This window comes from Diabrotica virgifera, chromosome 1, assembly GCF_917563875.1.
Source record: "Diabrotica virgifera virgifera chromosome 1, PGI_DIABVI_V3a".
In the NCBI taxonomy this organism is placed as follows: Eukaryota; Metazoa; Arthropoda; class Insecta; order Coleoptera; family Chrysomelidae; genus Diabrotica; species Diabrotica virgifera.
Window position 1 is genome coordinate 5903563 of NC_065443.1, and position 21903 is coordinate 5925465.

General features: G+C 32.1%; 1 protein-coding gene across 3 annotated transcripts in view; it reads left to right on the top strand.

Moving 5' to 3' along the window:
- Positions 1-21903, top strand: part of LOC114335253 (myosin light chain kinase, smooth muscle) — a 123826-nt gene that overhangs the window by 12725 nt on the left and 89198 nt on the right. For all 3 annotated transcript variants that reach the window (XM_028285472.2, XM_050654332.1, XM_028285464.2), the window contains one exon: positions 13657-13700. In XM_028285472.2, the coding sequence (XP_028141273.1) occupies positions 13667-13700 (34 nt within the window). In that variant the 5' untranslated portion in view covers positions 13657-13666. The remainder of the gene's footprint in view (positions 1-13656; positions 13701-21903) is intronic.

Sequence of the window (21903 nt, forward strand, 5' to 3'; positions counted from 1 at the left end):
TAGGGAGATAATTAGGAGGTTATTTCCGATCGCTTTTTTGCTGAAAAAAAATAGGTACTGACATTATTTTCATTATAAGTCACTTAATTTTTGATCTAGAGACTTTTTTTTATTTCTGGCGATAGACATTTTTAAATACTTTAAGTTAGTTTGAACAAGTTATCCTCGAACAATGCATAGTTTTCCCGTCTTTTGACTTTGAGACTACAATATTTAGCAATTGACAAAAAAGAGCTAACATATAATAAAGTATAGCTTGATTACTATAGGTCTTAAATAAAATAAAAAAAAGGTTTTGTTTATTTTTTCAAAAGGTACATATTTGTTAAGCAAAGTTGTTTTGATAAAACGAAAACTGTTTGAGTTATTAGCAGAAACCTGATTAAAAACATTGATTTTTTCGATATAAAACTAACACCTTCGATAGCGAATAAATCGAAAACTATTAATTTTATCAAACAAATGTATAGAACGTTTTTTGCTTAGAATGAATGTTTTTACCAACTTTTGCAGTCAAAATATAATAAAAAATTTCCACCCCCGAGATGAGGTGGCAACCACCCCCATGGTAAAAGCGCCTTTCGACATAATATAGATTTTGATCCTTGGACTATCCACTATACTTATTCTCAAATTTTCAAGCAAATAGTCCATTCTTTCACGGTTTTTGCTCTAAATTTTAAAGAACCGCTTGGATTGACATGAAATTTGGCATGCGTATAGCTTACATGTCAAAGAAAAAAGTGATATTGTGCCGATGTGTGCTTTTGCCCTGGGGGTGACTTTCACCCCCTGTTGGGGGTGAAAAAATATATGTCCAAAATAAGTCCGGAAATGGGTAAAATGACTAATTTTAAGTAACTTTTGTTCTATAGAGCTTTTTCGCCAATTTTCGACAAAATACTATTTGAGTTATTTGCAAAAAACCGTTTAAAAGCGTGGTTATTTTGTTCAAAAAATAAACATATTCACCGCCAAATAACTCGAAAAGTATTGACTTAGTGAAAAAACTCTATAGAGCAAAAGTTACTTAAAATTAGCCAGTTTATCCATTTTCTGACTTTCTTTGGACGAATATTTTTTCACCCCCAAGAGGGGGTGAAAAGCACCCCCAGGGTAAAAGCACATATCGGCACAATATCACTTTTTTCTTTGACTTGTTAGCTATGTGTATGCCAAATTTCATGTCAATCCAAGCGGTTCTTTAAAATTTAGAGGTTTTGCAATATTTTACCGTTAAAGAACGGACTAAAATCTATCCATTCTGTAAAAATTGCGAGGTTTTTGTCCTATTTTAAGCTTCATTACTTGGTAGGTCATATCCTTGCCATGGTCCACCCTTCTGTCCCTTCTGGCATTTTTTCTATTTCACATATTCTTTTTATCAGGTCATATATTTTTTTGTAGCCTTTTCCCTTTTTAAGAAGTGGTTTAATTGAAAAAATAACTAAATGAACGAAATTCAGCAAAACCATACAAACTACGTCTCCGAAAAAACATCTAATATTTGTTCCTCCTATACACATATTTATTCTATTGATTAAATAAGCAGAAACCTGATTAAAAACATTGATTTTTTCGATATAAAACTAACACCTTCGATAGCGAATAAATCGAAAACTATTAATTTTATCAAACAAATGTATAGAACGTTTTTTGCTTAGAATGAATGTTTTTACCAACTTTTGCAGTCAAAATATAATAAAAAATTTCCACCCCCGAGATGAGGTGGCAACCACCCCCATGGTAAAAGCGCCTTTCGACATAATATAGATTTTGATCCTTGGACTATCCACTATACTTATTCTCAAATTTTCAAGCAAATAGTCCATTCTTTCACGGTTTTTGCTCTAAATTTTAAAGAACCGCTTGGATTGACATGAAATTTGGCATGCGTATAGCTTACATGTCAAAGAAAAAAGTGATATTGTGCCGATGTGTGCTTTTGCCCTGGGGGTGACTTTCACCCCCTGTTGGGGGTGAAAAAATATATGTCCAAAATAAGTCCGGAAATGGGTAAAATGACTAATTTTAAGTAACTTTTGTTCTATAGAGCTTTTTCGCCAATTTTCGACAAAATACTATTTGAGTTATTTGCAAAAAACCGTTTAAAAGCGTGGTTATTTTGTTCAAAAAATAAACATATTCACCGCCAAATAACTCGAAAAGTATTGACTTAGTGAAAAAACTCTATAGAGCAAAAGTTACTTAAAATTAGCCAGTTTATCCATTTTCTGACTTTCTTTGGACGAATATTTTTTCACCCCCAAGAGGGGGTGAAAAGCACCCCCAGGGTAAAAGCACATATCGGCACAATATCACTTTTTTCTTTGACTTGTTAGCTATGTGTATGCCAAATTTCATGTCAATCCAAGCGGTTCTTTAAAATTTAGAGGTTTTGCAATATTTTACCGTTAAAGAACGGACTAAAATCTATCCATTCTGTAAAAATTGCGAGGTTTTTGTCCTATTTTAAGCTTCATTACTTGGTAGGTCATATCCTTGCCATGGTCCACCCTTCTGTCCCTTCTGGCATTTTTTCTATTTCACATATTCTTTTTATCAGGTCATATATTTTTTTTGTAGCCTTTTCCCTTTTTAAGAAGTGGTTTAATTGAAAAAATAACTAAATGAACGAAATTCAGCAAAACCATACAAACTACGTCTCCGAAAAAACATCTAATATTTGTTCCTCCTATACACATATTTATTCTATTGATTAAATAAGCAGAAACCTGATTAAAAACATTGATTTTTTCGATATAAAACTAACACCTTCGATAGCGAATAAATCGAAAACTATTAATTTTATCAAACAAATGTATAGAACGTTTTTTGCTTAGAATGAATGTTTTTACCAACTTTTGCAGTCAAAATATAATAAAAAATTTCCACCCCCGAGATGAGGTGGCAACCACCCCCATGGTAAAAGCGCCTTTCGACATAATATAGATTTTGATCCTTGGACTATCCACTATACTTATTCTCAAATTTTCAAGCAAATAGTCCATTCTTTCACGGTTTTTGCTCTAAATTTTAAAGAACCGCTTGGATTGACATGAAATTTGGCATGCGTATAGCTTACATGTCAAAGAAAAAAGTGATATTGTGCCGATGTGTGCTTTTGCCCTGGGGGTGACTTTCACCCCCTGTTGGGGGTGAAAAAATATATGTCCAAAATAAGTCCGGAAATGGGTAAAATGACTAATTTTAAGTAACTTTTGTTCTATAGAGCTTTTTCGCCAATTTTCGACAAAATACTATTTGAGTTATTTGCAAAAAACCGTTTAAAAGCGTGGTTATTTTGTTCAAAAAATGAACATATTCACCGCCAAATAACTCGAAAAGTATTGACTTAGTGAAAAAACTCTATAGAGCAAAAGTTACTTAAAATTAGCCAGTTTATCCATTTTCTGACTTTCTTTGGACGAATATTTTTTCACCCCCAAGAGGGGGTGAAAAGCACCCCCAGGGTAAAAGCACATATCGGCACAATATCACTTTTTTCTTTGACTTGTTAGCTATGTGTATGCCAAATTTCATGTCAATCCAAGCGGTTCTTTAAAATTTAGAGGTTTTGCAATATTTTACCGTTAAAGAACGGACTAAAATCTATCCATTCTGTAAAAATTGCGAGGTTTTTGTCCTATTTTAAGCTTCATTACTTGGTAGGTCATATCCTTGCCATGGTCCACCCTTCTGTCCCTTCTGGCATTTTTTCTATTTCACATATTCTTTTTATCAGGTCATATATTTTTTTGTAGCCTTTTCCCTTTTTAAGAAGTGGTTTAATTGAAAAAATAACTAAATGAACGAAATTCAGCAAAACCATACAAACTACGTCTCCGAAAAAACATCTAATATTTGTTCCTCCTATACACATATTTATTCTATTGATTAAATAAGCAGAAACCTGATTAAAAACATTGATTTTTTCGATATAAAACTAACACCTTCGATAGCGAATAAATCGAAAACTATTAATTTTATCAAACAAATGTATAGAACGTTTTTTGCTTAGAATGAATGTTTTTACCAACTTTTGCAGTCAAAATATAATAAAAAATTTCCACCCCCGAGATGAGGTGGCAACCACCCCCATGGTAAAAGCGCCTTTCGACATAATATAGATTTTGATCCTTGGACTATCCACTATACTTATTCTCAAATTTTCAAGCAAATAGTCCATTCTTTCACGGTTTTTGCTCTAAATTTTAAAGAACCGCTTGGATTGACATGAAATTTGGCATGCGTATAGCTTACATGTCAAAGAAAAAAGTGATATTGTGCCGATGTGTGCTTTTGCCCTGGGGGTGACTTTCACCCCCTCTTGGGGGTGAAAAAATATATGTCCAAAATAAGTCCGGAAATGGGTAAAATGACTAATTTTAAGTAACTTTTGTTCTATAGAGCTTTTTCGCCAATTTTCGACAAAATACTTACTATTTGAGTTATTTGCAAAAAACCGTTTAAAAGCGTGGTTATTTTGTTGAAAAAATGAACATATTCACCGCCAAATAACTCGAAAAGTATTGACTTAGTGAAAAAACTCTATAGAGCAAAAGTTACTTAAAATTAGCCAGTTTATCCATTTTCTGACTTTCTTTGGACGAATATTTTTTCACCCCCAAGAGGGGGTGAAAAGCACCCCCAGGGTAAAAGCACATATCGGCACAATATCACTTTTTTCTTTGACTTGTTAGCTATGTGTATGCCAAATTTCATGTCAATCCAAGCGGTTCTTTAAAATTTAGAGGTTTTGCAATATTTTACCGTTAAAGAACGGACTAAAATCTATCCATTCTGTAAAAATTGCGAGGTTTTTGTCCTATTTTAAGCTTCATTACTTGGTAGGTCATATCCTTGCCATGGTCCACCCTTCTGTCCCTTCTGGCATTTTTTCTATTTCACATATTCTTTTTATCAGGTCATATATTTTTTTTGTAGCCTTTTCCCTTTTTAAGAAGTGGTTTAATTGAAAAAATAACTAAATGAACGAAATTCAGCAAAACCATACAAACTACGTCTCCGAAAAAACATCTAATATTTGTTCCTCCTATACACATATTTATTCTATTGATTAAATAAAGACCCTTCAGACTCTGGTAATTTTAAGGGGAATGTTTTGTTCTCAAATTTTCTTAAGAATATTAAATTACTTGTTAATCCTTCCGATCTTAAGAATGTTTGCAATGGCGCATCAAGTAATATTCTTGGATATACGCTGAAATACATATTTCAATTTCAAAAATAAACATTTTCAATTTAATTTCCAGAATATATGCACATTTTTTTCTGTGGGTTCCAAATTTGTCAAAAAACACGGTTGTAGTAATTGGGTTTGATCAATATTCGGGTCAGTAAAAGGAAATTTCAAAAATATAGGTATATGGTATAATTTACCTTGACCTCAAGTTAGTATATAAATGGTGAAATGGCAGAAAGTGGAAGTATGTTGAAATCTTTTGTACAATATTTTTTGTGTTCAAGAAACTCGTTGGAAAGGTAATAAGTCGGGAGATCTTGGAGATGGAAGAAAGTTAATATATACAGGGTGTTTCATTAACAATTGTCCATATAGTAGCTGGAGTAACCTTATCATAAAATACGAAGATTTAACCCAAAACACTTAAATAAAATATTCCTCCTTACCGAGATACAGAGTGTTTTATTACAAATGTTCTAAAATGATTTTAGTCCATGGTTAAGGCACCTTTAAATATTCTTTGTTCAAACTTGGCACACAGTTTACACATGCTAGGGTACTTTAACTAGTCTTAAAAGATAGTTTTTTGCTGTTACCAGAGGCGTGCTGTAGAGATATATACTTACTTTTTGCTTCTTTTCCCCCTTACAATCTACGCCACTGTCGTAATAATCATTTCAGCATGTTTTTTTGATTCTTCGTTATTTTTTACGTAAATATCATCCTTTGTCTCAATGCGATAGAGTAAGTAGTTTTCAAGTTATTTGCGTTTTAATGTAATAGATTCAATAAGATTATGTATTTTAAATTAGCCTAATAAAATAAAAAAAAATAAAAATGTAATTCCGTGCGTTGGAATGTATTTTCAAAAAAGTATCCAAATCATATGAGGGGATCATTGTTTAAATAATTAAAAAGGGGTCATTTTTGCACAATATTTACTTTTTTAACTGCTGAGGTACCTAATTTACATTTTAATGAAGGTCCTTAGGATTTTTTTCTACAAAGCTGAAGGAAAAATGTTTTACCTAAGACTTACTAAATTAAATTTGACCCCCTATTTATTTAAATAAATATATATAAAATTTAAAAATTAAATTTGCAAAAAAAAGATTATTTGTGTTTTAAATAAATATTTTCTTTAATAGAAAAAGTTGCGCTATATTACCAGTATTAGGCAAAAAAACATTGGTTAAAAATATTTAATAATTTATGAGATATTTAATTTTTTTATTAAATATTACTATATTTTCAATTGCAAAAACGCGGTTGTTGCCAAAAGAATATAACTTTGCGTAAAACCTCATTACTTTTATTTTTATGTATGTTTTCGATAAATGTATTGATAAATTCTAATTTCAATTTAAGTCCCCTCTAAAATGGCATTTGAAAATTGTTCTAATTTGTTTTTTTAATAACTTTTTTTTATGGCATAGACTTGGGTGTCAATTAGCCAGTCACAACTTTTTTGTTTTCTGTTCATACATAAAGAAGGCAATGAGGTCCTTAGAGTTCCATAGCAAACTCTTCTACAGCTCTCTACTCAGTTCAAAAGCTGGCCGCTATGGACTGTCCAAGTTGCTCACCACATTTTCCATTATACATCTTCTTCTTCTTCTTTTTTCATATGTACACCTGGTTCCAAAAAAACTGATACGACTCTTGACGCGTATTTTGTAGAAAATTGAGCAGTGTATTTTGAAGGATAAATACTTAATATTTACATACTGTCAATGTCACTGCCAAATCTTAAAATTTGTCAGATAGCTTATTCTGTTCCACGGTTATTAGACTTTATTATTAATCTTTATTATTAATACTTTCTCCGCAACTGAGGGTATCTTATCAACTGTATTGTTTTTAAACAATAGATGATAAAATAAAAATATTGACAGTTCAAAAATGTGAACATTATTGCATTGTGTGTGGCCTAAGTTTGGGCTGAAAACTGAAATGTATTAAATTTTTACAAAATTTTGGAATATGTTTAATTACGTAGACAAATTTTAAAAGTTGTTTTCAATACATATTTCAATCATCTTCAAATAGTTTCTAATGTCTTTTGATGTCAAATAATTAGGGAAGCTGGAATTCAACAGTTTAGAATTTTACATTGAGTTAATGCAAAATTGTGACACATGTCAAAATTCTCAATGTATTTTAATTGTATTCATTTTTTTCGAATCCTGGAAAAACTAATAAATATTTTTAAAAAATTTAAACTCAGAATGAAAGACTACATTATTACCGAGGGCTGAAAGTCCCTGAAAACTCCTATAATATTTATTTTAATAAGTTACAGGGCTGAAAATAAAAAAAAGTGTGATATTTAATTTCAAATATTTCATTCAATAGAAACTGCTTGTTTATTCTAAGGGGCTTTCCGCCCTCGGTAATAATGTTATCTTTCATCCTGCGTTTAAATTTTTCTAAAATGCTTATTAGTTTTTTCATGAATCAGTTGTTTGTTGTTTGTTTATTTTATTATTTGTCTGTCATAATCAATATAATGTCAGATCAATCAAATACACTGCTCAACATGATCAAATCTTACTAAGAGTCGTATCAGTTTTTTTAGGAACCGGCTGTACATAATATACCAAATTATCATTATACATAATATACCAAATTATTTTTTAATAACGTCGCGGGGATTAAACATTTTGAAATGCCGTTTCGATAATTGGGTTCCTGGGAATTTTTCACTAATTAACAAATTTTTTTTGTCGTTTTTCTTCTTCTTTTTTTCCTTATAGTAAAAGATATAGTTTTTCTTATAGAAGGGGTTTCATTAAGAATGTCCAATCTCTGAGTTGTAGATTCTAGACTTCAAAATATTAAGATAATATAATAACCAAAATCGCTTAAATAAAATATGGCTCCTTATTGAGTTACAAGGTGTTTACAACTTCCTCGTTGGTTATTTCTGGTAGTGTTTCAGATCCTATATATTATTATTATTTTCCGCATAAGGCCCATAATTATTCATATTTAATAGGAGAGAAGTCGCAATTTTCGGCAATAAAAGCTTAAAAAAATATTCCTTGATATAACATTCATCAACTGAGATCATTTAATAGGCGTCTAAAATTCTGCAGCGCCGTATAAATAAAGGTTGTTATACCATTTCGTTTAAAAATACCATCCCAAGCCAATACAACAAGAGAGAAAAAGTTAAAGAGATACCGTGACTTCACTCTCTCCGATAGCAATAGCAGTTTTATTTTTAGTTATAAAAACTCCCAGGCTGACTTTGATTACCGCTTTTATTTATTTTTTATACGAGGGTCTAAACAATAATATTACATGGAAACATAAACCAAATCGTAAGGTAGTAAACTTTTGTCGTAGCAATTATAAAGGTGAAAACGATTGTGGAATTGAAGATTTGAAAAAATTATCTACCCCTTGAGATTGCTGCAAGAGCTTTGGGTCCAGTATTATTTTTTTAAATAAAACAATATACCTATGCAGTATTTTTTCAGGATTTCAGATTCTCAGTTCGGGTTTAGGCAAGGTTTAGGAACAAGAGAAGCAATACAGTCGAACCCGCTTATTGGAATAGCCTTCGTGTCGAGGAAAAGTATTCCTATAACCGGGATATTCCAATAACCGATCACTGGTGGCTAGTGGTACTGGTGGCTGACCTAAAAATTAAATTCCTTAAAGCGGGATATTCCTATAAGAGGTTTTCTAATAAGCGAGTTCGACTGTAGTAGCAACACAGGCGCTGGTCCATCATTGTTACGATCAGAGGAAGGACGTGTTCCTATGCTATTTAGATTACGAAAAAGCGTTTGATCGTGTTTATCACAAGTTAATGCAGATCCTCAAAAAACTTGATATAGACCAATAAGACATAAGATGCATTGAAAACTTTTACTGGTATCAAACGGCACAGTTAAAAATAGACAATTCTGTATCCAAACCCATACCACAGAATAACTAATATGGTTAGTTATTCTGTGCCCATACATATAAATGTAACCTAATAAAATAAATATTATAGAAGTTTTCGGCCCTCGGCAATAATGTAATCTTTCATTCTACGTTTAAATTTTTGAAAAATACTTATATCTCAGGATTCGAAAAAAATTAATGCATTTAAAAAGCATTGGCCCAAAATATTGCGCCTACGCTGTTAATATCAATGCTAACTGGTCATAAATATGAACATTGATTGTCCATAAATAAATAAAATGAAAGGTGTATTTATAAAATATGTTTACAGCCCGAGATACAGTGTTAAAAATGATACAATATCTGTCGCAGCAATCATAAAATATTAGATCGATGAAACAAACGCAGTTTTATAATGTCTAATTCTGGAACGATATGATAAAACACCTCCACCCAATAAAAGTTTCTTTTGGCACAAGTTGCTAACCTTAAACTTGAAATGTTAAATATTTGTTTACATGGCTTCTGCACAGTATGCCCTAAAGAATGCCACACGACATTGTTTCTAGGAAATCTACTGTTCAATTGAATGTTAATTAAAATCAACAACATACTAAGGTACCAAACACTTAATGATTTTATTGAAATTTTACAAGTTAATTAAATTTTACTTCGTTACAAGTCAATGAAATGATTTCTCTTAAACATTTGTCCAAATTGTCCAAATTAGTTTTTTCTTTCATGGTTTTTATATTGTTTGAAGTTCTTAGTTAATTTTTGTATTCATCATCATCATCATCATCATCATCATCATCTTCATCATCATCCAGCCTTATGCGTCCTTTAGTTTAAGTTTAACATAGGCACTACAATAAAGCGTTTGATAAAGTAAAACATGATCGACTCATGGAAATTCTGAAAACTAAAAATCTAGATGAAAGAGATTTAAGACTAATAACACACCTTTATTACAATCAGCGAGCAATAGTAAGAATTGAAAAAGAAACATCTGAAGAAATGGAAATAAAGAGAGGAGTCAGGCAAGGCTGCATACTATCACCTCTATTATTTAACGCTTATTCTGAAGAGGTAATGCGAGCAGCTCTGGAAGAGGAAACAGTCGGCATAAGAGTAAATGGAGTTTTAATTAACAACATCAGATATGCAGATGATACAGTAATAATAGCCGATAGTTTACAAGACCTGCAAAGACTCATGAGTAAAATAGTAAGGTGTAGTAGGGAGTACGGGCTCTCTCTTAATATCAAAAAGACGAAGTTTATCAAAATTAGTAAAAACAACCATACTACTAACGAAACCTTAATAGTAGAGGGCCAACAGATCGAAAGAGTAAAAAAGTACACTTACCTAGGAACCCTTATAACAGAAAATAATGACTACACTGCAGAAATCAAAGTCAGAATCGAAAAAGCACGTTCTAATTTTATGAAAATGAAAAAGGTCCTATGTAGCAAAGATTTAACATTAGCTCTTAAAGTACGCCTAACAAAATGTTACGTATACAGTGTACTATACTATGGAGTGGAATCATGGACGTTAAATGTAGAGACAATGAGACGACTTAACGCCTTTGAAATGTGGACATATAGAAGAATTATGAGGGTTTACTGGGTAGATAGAGTTACGAACAACGAAGTACTGAGAAGAATAGGTAAAGAGAAGGAAGTTGAACTTACAATTAAAGAAAGAAAACTACAGTATCTCGGACATGTGATGCGGGGCGAGAAGTATGGCACCCTGCGACTCATAATGCAAGGAAAGATAGATGGCAGAAGATGCATCGGAAGAAGACGAATTTCATGGCTGAAGAACCTGAGAGAATGATTTGGATGCAGCTCAAAACAACTATTTAGAGCTACTGCCTCAAAAATTAAAATAGCTATGATGATTGCCAACCTCCGTAGCGGAGATGGCACCTGAAGAAGAAGTAGATAGGCCCCCTCTAACTTATTCCAGTTCCGTCAGCCTTCAACTTCCTTTTTTGTTTCGTGTATCCATCCTGTAGATGGTCTATCTCTGCTTCTTGTGTGTGCTCTTGGTTTCCACACTGTAATTTTGGGATCCACCTCCCTTCATTTCATCATTTCTCACCCTATCTTTGAGAATCAGCCCAAGTAACGACCCTTCCAATCTCCTTTGGGACACTCTGAGGTTGGTTGCTGTGACCTGGGTTAAAGAATGTGTGATTTCAGTAAAAAATAGACTTATGAAAATTGTCCAATTCAAAATAGATCCCGCCTGGTCTATGTTAACGTATTCTTCAAATGCATTTTATTATTAGGATCTCTCCAGATAGGTATAGACTTCTTTTTGATCATGCGGTATCGAGGCTTACTTTTTGTGGTCACTATCTGTTAAAAACTTCTTGAGAATGTAACATCTCATAAAGATTTGCCTCTTGTGAGTAATCATAAAATTGATCTCATGCCTATAGCCCAGTCGGGATACCATATGACCTTGCATTAGGAGCTGTCCCAAATTTTATTTTTCTAATCTTTAGGGGGGGTCAATAGTAGTATACATTTAAAATCTCGACTGAATTTAACCGTTGCGTTAGCCGCCATCTTGATTTTAAACGAAAACCGTTTTTGCTCAATATCTCCGCCATTTTCAACTTTTCGACAAAAAATATACAAACTGAAATTGTTGAAAATGCGATTTTCTATAATTTTGTTCATTATAATTTTTTTCGTGCGGTCCATATTTTCCGAGTTATGGGAAAAAACAGTGACAGTTAAAGCATAATTATTGATTTATTGAATTATCTCGTTTATTATTACTTTTACAACAAATTTTAACCTATACAAAAATGAAGAGAATTAAATTTTGGACAATTTTGATCTTTTTCATTTTTTTGATAAAATCAATATTTAAGGTAGTACGTATGCGGTGCGAGCGTAAGACCCGATTGATTTTAAAGCAATTGTTTTTGTTCAATATCTTCCCCATTTTTAAATTTTCGACAAAAAGTGTAAGAACTGAAATTGTTGCAATTACGATTTACTACAATGTTTCGAGAGAACCAATGGCGGGTCTAAGAGGGGGGAATGGACAAATTCCCCCCAACGGGGTCCAAAATAAAAAAAAAATTGTTGAAATATTAAAATATGTTAGCTGACATGAAACTTAATTATCGACAGACAAATTCAACCAATAAAACCCGCTAGTTAATAAAATTAAGTGAACTTAATGCATATAAGTTATTACTTATGTCTTTTATATACTTAGTTTGGTTGGTGTTTCATTGGAAGCTTCAAAAATTGTATAAAATATAATTCTCTTTATTTTTGTTTATGTACAATTATGTCGTAAAGTTAATAATAAATGAGACAATTCAATAATTATGTTTCCTCTCCGCTTCCACTATTTTCCTCCTTAACTCGGAGAATATTGATCGCATAAAAAAATTATGGAAAAGAAATTGTAGGAAATTACGTTTTCAACAATTTTAGTTCTTACCGTTTTTGTCGAAAAGTTGAAAATGGCGGAGATATTAAGCAACAACGGTTCTCCTTTAAAATCAATATGGCGGCTAATGCAACCGCGGAATTCAGTCGAGATTTTAAATTTACAATACTATTGATCTCCCCTAAAGGATAGAATTATAAAATTTGGGGCAGCTCGGAAAAAAGATTCAATTCAGTAATTATGCTCCCCCCACCACTTTTTACTATTTTCCCACTTAACTCGGAAAATATCAACCGCATGAAAAAAATTGTTAAAAAGAAATTGTAGGAAATCATATTTGGAACAATTTAAGTTGAAATTGGCGTAGATATTGAACAGAAACAATTGCTACAAAATCAATCAGGCCTTACGCTCGCGCCATTATCGCATACATACTACCTTAAATATTAACTGTAGCAAAAAAAAATGAAAGAAACTAAAATTGTGTAGAATTCAATTCTCTCTATTTTTATGTAGGAACATTTTTGTCGTAAAACTAACAATAAACGAGATAATTCAATAATTATGCGCTATTTATATATAACTGTCACTATTTTCCGCTATAACTCGGAAAATATCGATGGCACGAAAAAATTGTGAAAATAGAAATGATAGAAAATTACATTTTTAATAATTTTGGTTGCTATACTTTTTGTCGAAAAGTTGAAAATGGCGGAGATATTGAGCAAAAACTGTTCTCGTTTAAAATCAAGATGGCGGCTAACGCAATGGCGAAATTCAGTCGAGATTTTAAATTTACACTACTATTGACCCTCCCTAAAGATTACAAAAATAAAATTTGGGGCAGCTCCTAATGCAAGGTTAGGCCTGTTATTCGTCTAACCCGACTGGACTACTAGTTTTCCATTTTTCACTCGAGCTCTGCCACGTCCATTTCCGATGTTCTGGTGCCATTTAAGAGTTAATAATAATTTTTTCACTTCTTTTTTAATTACTCTACATAATAATTTTGATCATTCTTTTCATGAGGGTCTCCATTTCGTTGTATTCTAAAACTTCTTAATAATTTCCATCAATAGAAATGTTGAATTTTAAAATAATATTGTTTGTTTTTGTTTTAGAATTATCACAATGATAAAAGTCGACGAAAATGATCCCGTAGGGGGTAAGTACTTTTTAATATCTTTCTTGTATTAGTATTTAATACTGTTAAGATAATACTATCACAACATGACAATAGGACGTTCATAAAGGATGTTCAATTTTCACATGCAAAAAATATTAAATCTCTTATTACAACCCTTAATTTAAATAAATCTCAAGCCAGCCCTGTTCAATAGTACCATTTCATCCCCTCCTAATTTTACCCTTACCCCTACAGACAGACAATTATGGATTCGGAACAGAAGTAATCTGGCTCTCTCTATCATCAACCGTTCGACCGTCAACAAGTACCACTCGCATTGAGGGTGAAATCTTTCTCTACTCTTACACCCGCCAAAGGGTGAGCTCTCTCTCTTATCAGCCGTTCCACGGAAAAGTCGGTACCGCTCTTCTCTTCACTCTGGACGGTCCAGCCTTTCTTTTGGGCTGAAACGAAATAGCAATACGTGTTACGTTACGTGACGAACAGTAATTCGGGAGTGACGCCATACCTGATTTCGCAAATCGTGGTACGGGAACGATCAATTCGTGTGTGACCACGTCTGTAATGATCTACAACGTTCACAGTTTGGTAAGACTTTATATACATATTAATATTGTCTGTATAAAACCTTATACTTTATACTCTCACTTGAACCTGAACCTAACAATCCTACACTAATTACAGTCCACAATCAAAACTAGAGATTGTATTTTACAATCTCACATATGTACAAGTTTTTCGTGCAAAGGACGTCTTAAAAAAGGAGAGAGAGAAGAAATCCGGACTGGCAAATAGACCACTTGCTGCGCAACAGAGAGGCTCCGAGAAAGAAGAAGAGGATCGGGCTCGAAGGACCACTTGTTGAGATAATACTATCCCAACATGACAATAGGACGTTAAAAAAGGACGTCCTATAGTTCAGTATTTAATTTGTTTATCCCAAAATATTTTTTTGCAACGCTATAAGTCAGAAAATAATGAAATTACACTAATACTTTGGATAGTTTATGAAAGAAGAAGATTTATACTATTAATTTAATTTAAAAAAAAATGACAAAAAATAATTCTAAATACTGCAAAATTATTTTGCCAAAACATCTGAATTAAAAAAAGGGGGGCCTGACTTCGTCCCTAATTGTTCTAGGACAATTGTTTTTCTTTCTAAATGTGTAAAAAAATTCAGTCTTTCCAAATATGAAAATATAATTTTTCTAAGGGTTACGGTTAAAAAGTTATTTTAATTGTTTATAAGTAAGCAAAAAATCGACGTGTTTACACTGTTTAAAATTACTTTTTCCACAACCGTGTTAAAAATGCAATTTTTAGCACTCCATACGAGCGTTAAAAATGCTACTTTAAGGCACTAGTGCTTTAAAAAAAATTTTCTACAAGCGTGCAAAAATGTCTACTTTCGCGCACGCATTTTAGTTTAGAAAGTTTCACTTTTCCGCACGCGTGTTACTTTTCCGCACGCGGTTTTTATTTTTCCGCACGCGTGTTAATTTAGATATGTTAATATGGCCTTAAAGTAATTATAATACATGCAATAAACTAATATTTAGATATTATTTACTAATTTATTTCAAATATATCTTATTCCTGTTTTAATGAAATTAAAGCGACAATTCGATGGAATAAAATTATTTTGACATAATATTCGAAAGTCAAATCGGTAGACAATAACAGTCGTTTTGAATCATCGTCATGGAAACCAAGATTGTCGTCATGCTAACTAATTATATTGAAAGTTTGGTTTTGACAACCTTGTCAAAGAATTAATTTGTGTATGTATTTTCATATTAATTAAATTAATTGATTGGGATTTGGTAATTTTTTAAAGACTCTTAGAAAAAATATTGTTCCTAACTCTTGCAGAAAGTCCCTTTTCCGCACTCGACTGCTTGCCGAACTCCCGCTTCGCGTCGTTCGGCAAACTGCAGTCGCGTGCGGAAAATAATGACTTTCTGCACTTGTTAGAAAATAGTATATTGTGCAACAAGTGCAGAAAGATACTAATTTCTCACGAGTTTGAAAAGTTGCGGTACGAGCGCAAGCGAGTGCCGCAATTCAAACGAGTGAGAAATTATCTTTCACACTATACTTTTTCTACAAGCACAGTTTTTCCTAAAAATAAAAATCACAATTTCCAAACGACGATTAATTATAATAGGTACCTATGTGATAAATTTTAAACTGTATTTAATTAATAACTACTAATCAATTTAAATTCCTTATACCTAAATAAATTGCACAGAAATCAGTTAAAAAATTAATGCACTGCCTTAATTTGTTTAAATTTAAACAATTATTACACATTATTGACATTATATTTATGCAGTCACGGATTTACACAAAACCTACTTCATTCGACGTCTCTTGCAGAGGTTGCTAAATCCTTATTGGTTATTTGATAATTATAAAATGTTTAATAAGATGAAAATTGTAAAATAAAACAGTTGTAACATCCATAATTTAGTTTCTATGCTATAGTTAAATATAATAATTGTCTTATAGGTTATATATTTGTCTAAAGTTTAACCACGGATGTAAACAGAATATAACGTTACTCAGAATGCGGTAGTCCACGGATGTAAACAGAATATAACGTTACTCAGAATGAGGTAGTCAACTGTGCAGAAAAGAACTTTGCGGCACAGAAACGTCACTTTGCGGCACAGAAACGTCACTTTTCTGCACACTAATGTCAAATATCTTATACTGTGAGAAAATATCAAGTTTGCTAACATAAAACCGTGCAGAAAAGTGCACTTTGAATAGTGGTTGTAGAAAAATAACTATTTAAGGCACTGCAGTTCGTATTGACCGTATAGGCAATTTTGATGTAATAAGTTCAAGTAAAAGTTTTTGTAGATATTGTCCTGTAATTATGTTTGTAGAAAAAATATTGTATGATATGCGTGTTAAAAAGTACATTTTTAAGGCACAGAACTCGCTATCGCTCATTCTGCAAACTTTCACGTGCGTGCCTTAAACGTGTACTTTTAACACTTAGGTATATCATAAATAACTATTTTGTCATTTTTTTAATTAAGTCAATAGTAATGTTCTTCTTCCATAAACTGTCAGAAGTCTTACTGTAACCTCATAACTTTCTGACTTTAAGAGCCGGTTGTTCGAACGCTAATCAACAATGATCATTATTAAATATTTAATTACTGTCACCAAAACTGTCAATGTCAACTTTGTTTGGGTTGCTGAAAACATAATTAATTACAATTATGAGATTTATTATTAATTATGTTAATAATTATTGTTATATTAATTGATTATAGTCTCAGAATTGTAATTAATTATGTTTTAACAATTGACATTGACAGTTATTAATTATTTGATAATGATCATTGTTGATTAGCGTTCGAACAACCGGCCCATAGTGTTGCAAAAAAAATGAATTTGGGATAAACAAATTAAATGACCTTTAAACTATTTGACCAATTGCTTTGAAATTTAAAATATAATTTAAGCACCAGAAGTCTCAGCAATTCGTTTAATAAGAAGGTTCTTAGTTAATTTTTACATAAGTTATGAATATTTATAAAAACTCAAAATTTATGATTTATTTTGCAATTTTCTAAGCAACCAATAAGGATAGATATATATTCAGCGAACGCCATATTGAAATTTTTTAGACGATTTATGAGTTTCTTACTCTCAAATTTGTTTAAAAAGGTTAACCTTTTGGTTATAGACGAAAAAAGCGAAAATTTAAGGTTTTTTGATCTTCATTTGTTTATAACTACGTATATCATAAAAATCGGCTGCAGGAAACATATAGGTTATTAATATAGAGATGTCCATACTACTCAAAAAATTTGGTTTCGGCCTGGAGGGGGATGTGTCACGAGAAAAATCTTATTTCTGTGGACTATTGAATGAAAACGAACTAGAGTTTTTATTCCCAATGAAACAGCAGTACTTTATTTAAGGCAGGTTTTTAATTGCAATTTGAGTTTATGAACTAAACTTTACGTTATACGATTACCGAAAACCTTGAGTCGACTTATCTCATCAATTCTAAATGGGTTATTTGGTTTGGAATATTTGGCAGACAACTTAAGATTCCTGCGGAATGCGTTCACTAGCCAAAAATCAGGCTGAAATGAGAATTGCGTATTTTTTAATACTTACACGAAAACTACCTGTGGACTCGTTCGTTGAGATTCCAGAAATGATTCATATTTTTATTTGGCTCTGGATTAATGGCCAGTTTAATTAGAGCCACGTAATAGACAGGATGTTTTGCCTACATTTATGATCTATTGATCAACAAGTGATACTTCTATGGTTAAATAAAACATTGGATTGTGACTTAAGAGATCATGTTAATAAAACTAAAAATGAATAACAATTTTCAATTTCGTTGCAACACGAAACTACAGCCGCATCATTATTCCAGTCCAATCAGAGAGTGCAGCAAGCACCTCTACCGGTTTCAAAACTTATTAGTCTTTTATCAGGAGGCACATATACTGCTCTCTCTCTGATCCAACCAAAACAAACCCCGGCGTGCAGTCACGGATTGCAACGAACGAAATGGCAGGGATGCCCTAGCGGCAACTGCTATCAAAAAACTAAGTTTTCAATTTAATAGCACATAAAAAAACATCCAAAAATTCTACTCTACATCCTACCAAATTGAAAACAATGGAAACCTTCTCTGGTAACAACTCCGAGGTTTCTATAATTTACAAACCATAACGGATGCGGAGACTAAGGAAGATGAGGGAATTTTACAATTTATAATTCACGTCCCATCTGCTCAGCGCGGTAAAGTTCCAACGAGAACGAGAGTTGGGTCAGAGAGAGCAGCATATGTGCCTCCTGCCTCCTGGTAGAGGTGCTTGCTGCACTCTCTGATTGAACTGGAATAATGATGCGGCTGTAGTTTCGTGTTGCAACGAAATTGAAAATGGTTATTCATTTTTGATTTACATGTTTACTCTGATTGGAGTACAAAGGGAACCATTCTCGTTGGAACTTTACCGCGCTGAGAAGATGGGACGTGAATTATAAATTGTAAAATTCCCTCATCTTCCTTAGTCTTAGCATCCGTTATGGCTTGCAAATTGTAGAAGCCTCGGAGGTATTACCAGAGAAAGTTTCCCTTGTTTTCAATCTGGTAGGATATAGAGTAGCATTTTTGGATGTTGTTTTATGTGCTATTAGATTGAAAACTTAGTTGTTTTTTTTTAATAAAACTAGTTTATTTAATCTGTTATTAGCAGACTAGTGATTTCGCCATACGACGGGGGATCCAATCAATTGTCATCTTCAGTCACTCCACTCAGTTTTTTGTGATTTCCTCCTATTTTTTCGTATCTTTTTCCAATTTTTTCTGACTTTCCTCAATTTTTTTATTCGCTCCAATTTTATCGTGCCATCTTAGAATCTTTCCTGACTTCCCCTATTTTTTAGTGTATACGCTCTGAGCTTCGCTGGTGTCGCTCCTAGCGGACTACTAATTCAACTTTCACCGGTAATTTTTAAATTTATTATTTAATTGTTATCGCTTAATATTTACAACCCAAAAAAGTAATTAAATTGTAATCGATTTTTTTAAGATTTTGTTAATCATTTTGACGTTCTATAGGGCTTTTCATCGATTGCCATTTGTTTCGAGCGTATATACCAATAACGTACGACTTAGATATATTAATATTATGTGACTCATGACAGAACTCGAAACAGATGACTGTGAATGAAAAGCCCTATTGGTAAAATATGAATTTCTTGGGATACTTTCACAATTATCGTGTAGAAGTGTAGATGGCGCTAAGATTAATAGATTAGTTTATAATTACATATTACGGAACATTAAAAAAACTTAAATTCAGTATTTAAAACTTAAGCATATTTAAGGTAAAAATATATACCACAGCTTTGACCAACTAATATTTTTTATAATTAATGTTTTTAATTTTAATTTTAAATTAATCACTTTGACATTTATGTCGAATTTCCGGTAAACGTTTACATACTTGTCACTACTGGCGCTCGCGAATTAGGCAATCCAAACCACGTGATTTTTAATGACAGGACGACTGGCAGGCAATTCAGCGTTGCCAGAGTTGTTACAATTGTACCAATTTGATACAATTAACAACCAAACTTTCGATACTAAAGTCTCCTAAAGTAAAAATCTAAAATTTTGTGACATAAGAAATTTGCTTCAAATAATATTAAACGACGTTTTTTTAAGTTTTTGTACAAAATGTGTTGGTTTAGTACTTTGCGTCACTATTCCAGTCATTCCGGTGCATTTACAAAAATTTCTCTAGCAACACTGCACACAAGCAATTTTATTGGATACTTTATTTAAATTAAAATTTCAAATTTAAGATACAATGTGGTATTACTAGGTACCTAAAATAATAAAATATATATTACCCCGATGATTTTACCTAAAATCTAATTTTAGCGATGCTCAATATTATTTTTTATTAAACTTATAAAACATAAAATTTGTTAACCTAGCTTTATTCAATCTTCCAAATTACTTAATTAAAACTTTTTAACTACTTATTAAAGTTTATTGACGTAAGCAATATTTTTTACTATGTCACAGAAGTATTTAGCAATATTTACACGGACATAAAATACGAAAATTACTTTAAAATACTCAAATAACACTATACTATCATATGCCTTCAATGTATTCATGCCAACCGCCAGACATATTGGAATAGTTTGACAGATCGTTGGATTCCCTAATTTGTAAATATCCCCTTTACGTACGAGCTCACAGCGTATCAAAGACAGCGTATACGCTCTAAGCTTCGCTGGTGTCGCTCCTAGCGGACTACTAATTCAACTTTCACCGGTAATTTTTAAATTTATTATTTAATTGTTATCGCTTAATATTTACAACGCAAAAAAGTAATTAAATTGTAATCGATTTTTTAAAGATTTTGCTAATCACTTTGACGTTCTATTGATAAAATATGAATTTCTTACTTCGGATACTTTCACAATTATCGTGTAGATGGCGCTAAGATTAATAGATTAATTTATAATTACATATTACGGAACATTAGAAAAACTTAAATTCAGTATTTAAAACGTAAGTATATTTAAGGTAAAAATATATACCACAGCTTTGACCAACTAATATTTTTTATAATTAATGTTTTTAATTTTAATTTTAAATTAATCACTTTGACATTTATGTCAAATTTCCGGTAAACGTTTACACACTTGTCACTACTGGTGCTCGCGAATTTGTAAATATCCCCTTTACGTACGAGCTCACAGCGTATCAAAGACAGCGTATACGCTCCAAGCTTCGCTGGTGTCGCTCCTAGCGGACTACTAATTCAACTTTCACCGGTAATTTTTAAATTTATTATTTAATTGTTATCGCTTAATATTTACAACGCAAAAAAGTAATTAAATTGTAATCGATTTTTTAAAGATTTTGCTAATCACTTTGACGTCCTATTGATAAAATATGAATTTCTTACTTCGGATACTTTCACAATTATCGTGTAGATGGCGCTAAGATTAATAGATTAATTTATAATTACATATTGCGGAACATTAAAAAAACTTAAATTCAGTATTTAAAACGTAAGTATATTTAAGGTAAAAATATATACCACAGCTTTGACCAAGTAATATTTTTTATAATTAATATTTTTAATTTTAATTTTAAATTAATCACTTTGACATTTACGTCAAATTTCCGGTAAACGTTTACAGACTTGCCACTACTGGCGCTCGCGAATTTGTAAATATCCCCTCTACGTACGAGCTCACAGCGTATATGTACCGGGTGTCCCAATAAGAATGGCTCTCGGCCATATCTCAGGAACCGTTTATAGTAGAGCTTTGAAATAAAAAAATTTATAACAAAAGTTGCCTCAGGAAAAGCCTGGAAATTATTTTCATAATTGTGGGACCACCGCTAGAGGGCGTAATTGAATATCAAAAATTAAAAAATCTAAATTTTACAAAAGTTTCCTAATGAAGGGCACTGGAAATTCGATCGTAGTATTGTTCATAAAATTCTACGCATATTTGATTTGACAAGTTTAGGTCTACCTTTGGAAATAAGAGGTGGGGGTGAGTGGGAACCTTGTTATGAAAAACTGGCTGTGAGTCCGGTTCTGCTTAATCAAATTTTGCAAACTTGGTCTTGTTGAAGACAGATCTTTTTCGGCAATGTAAAAGTTATGATTTCGAACCAACTTACTGAGTAATA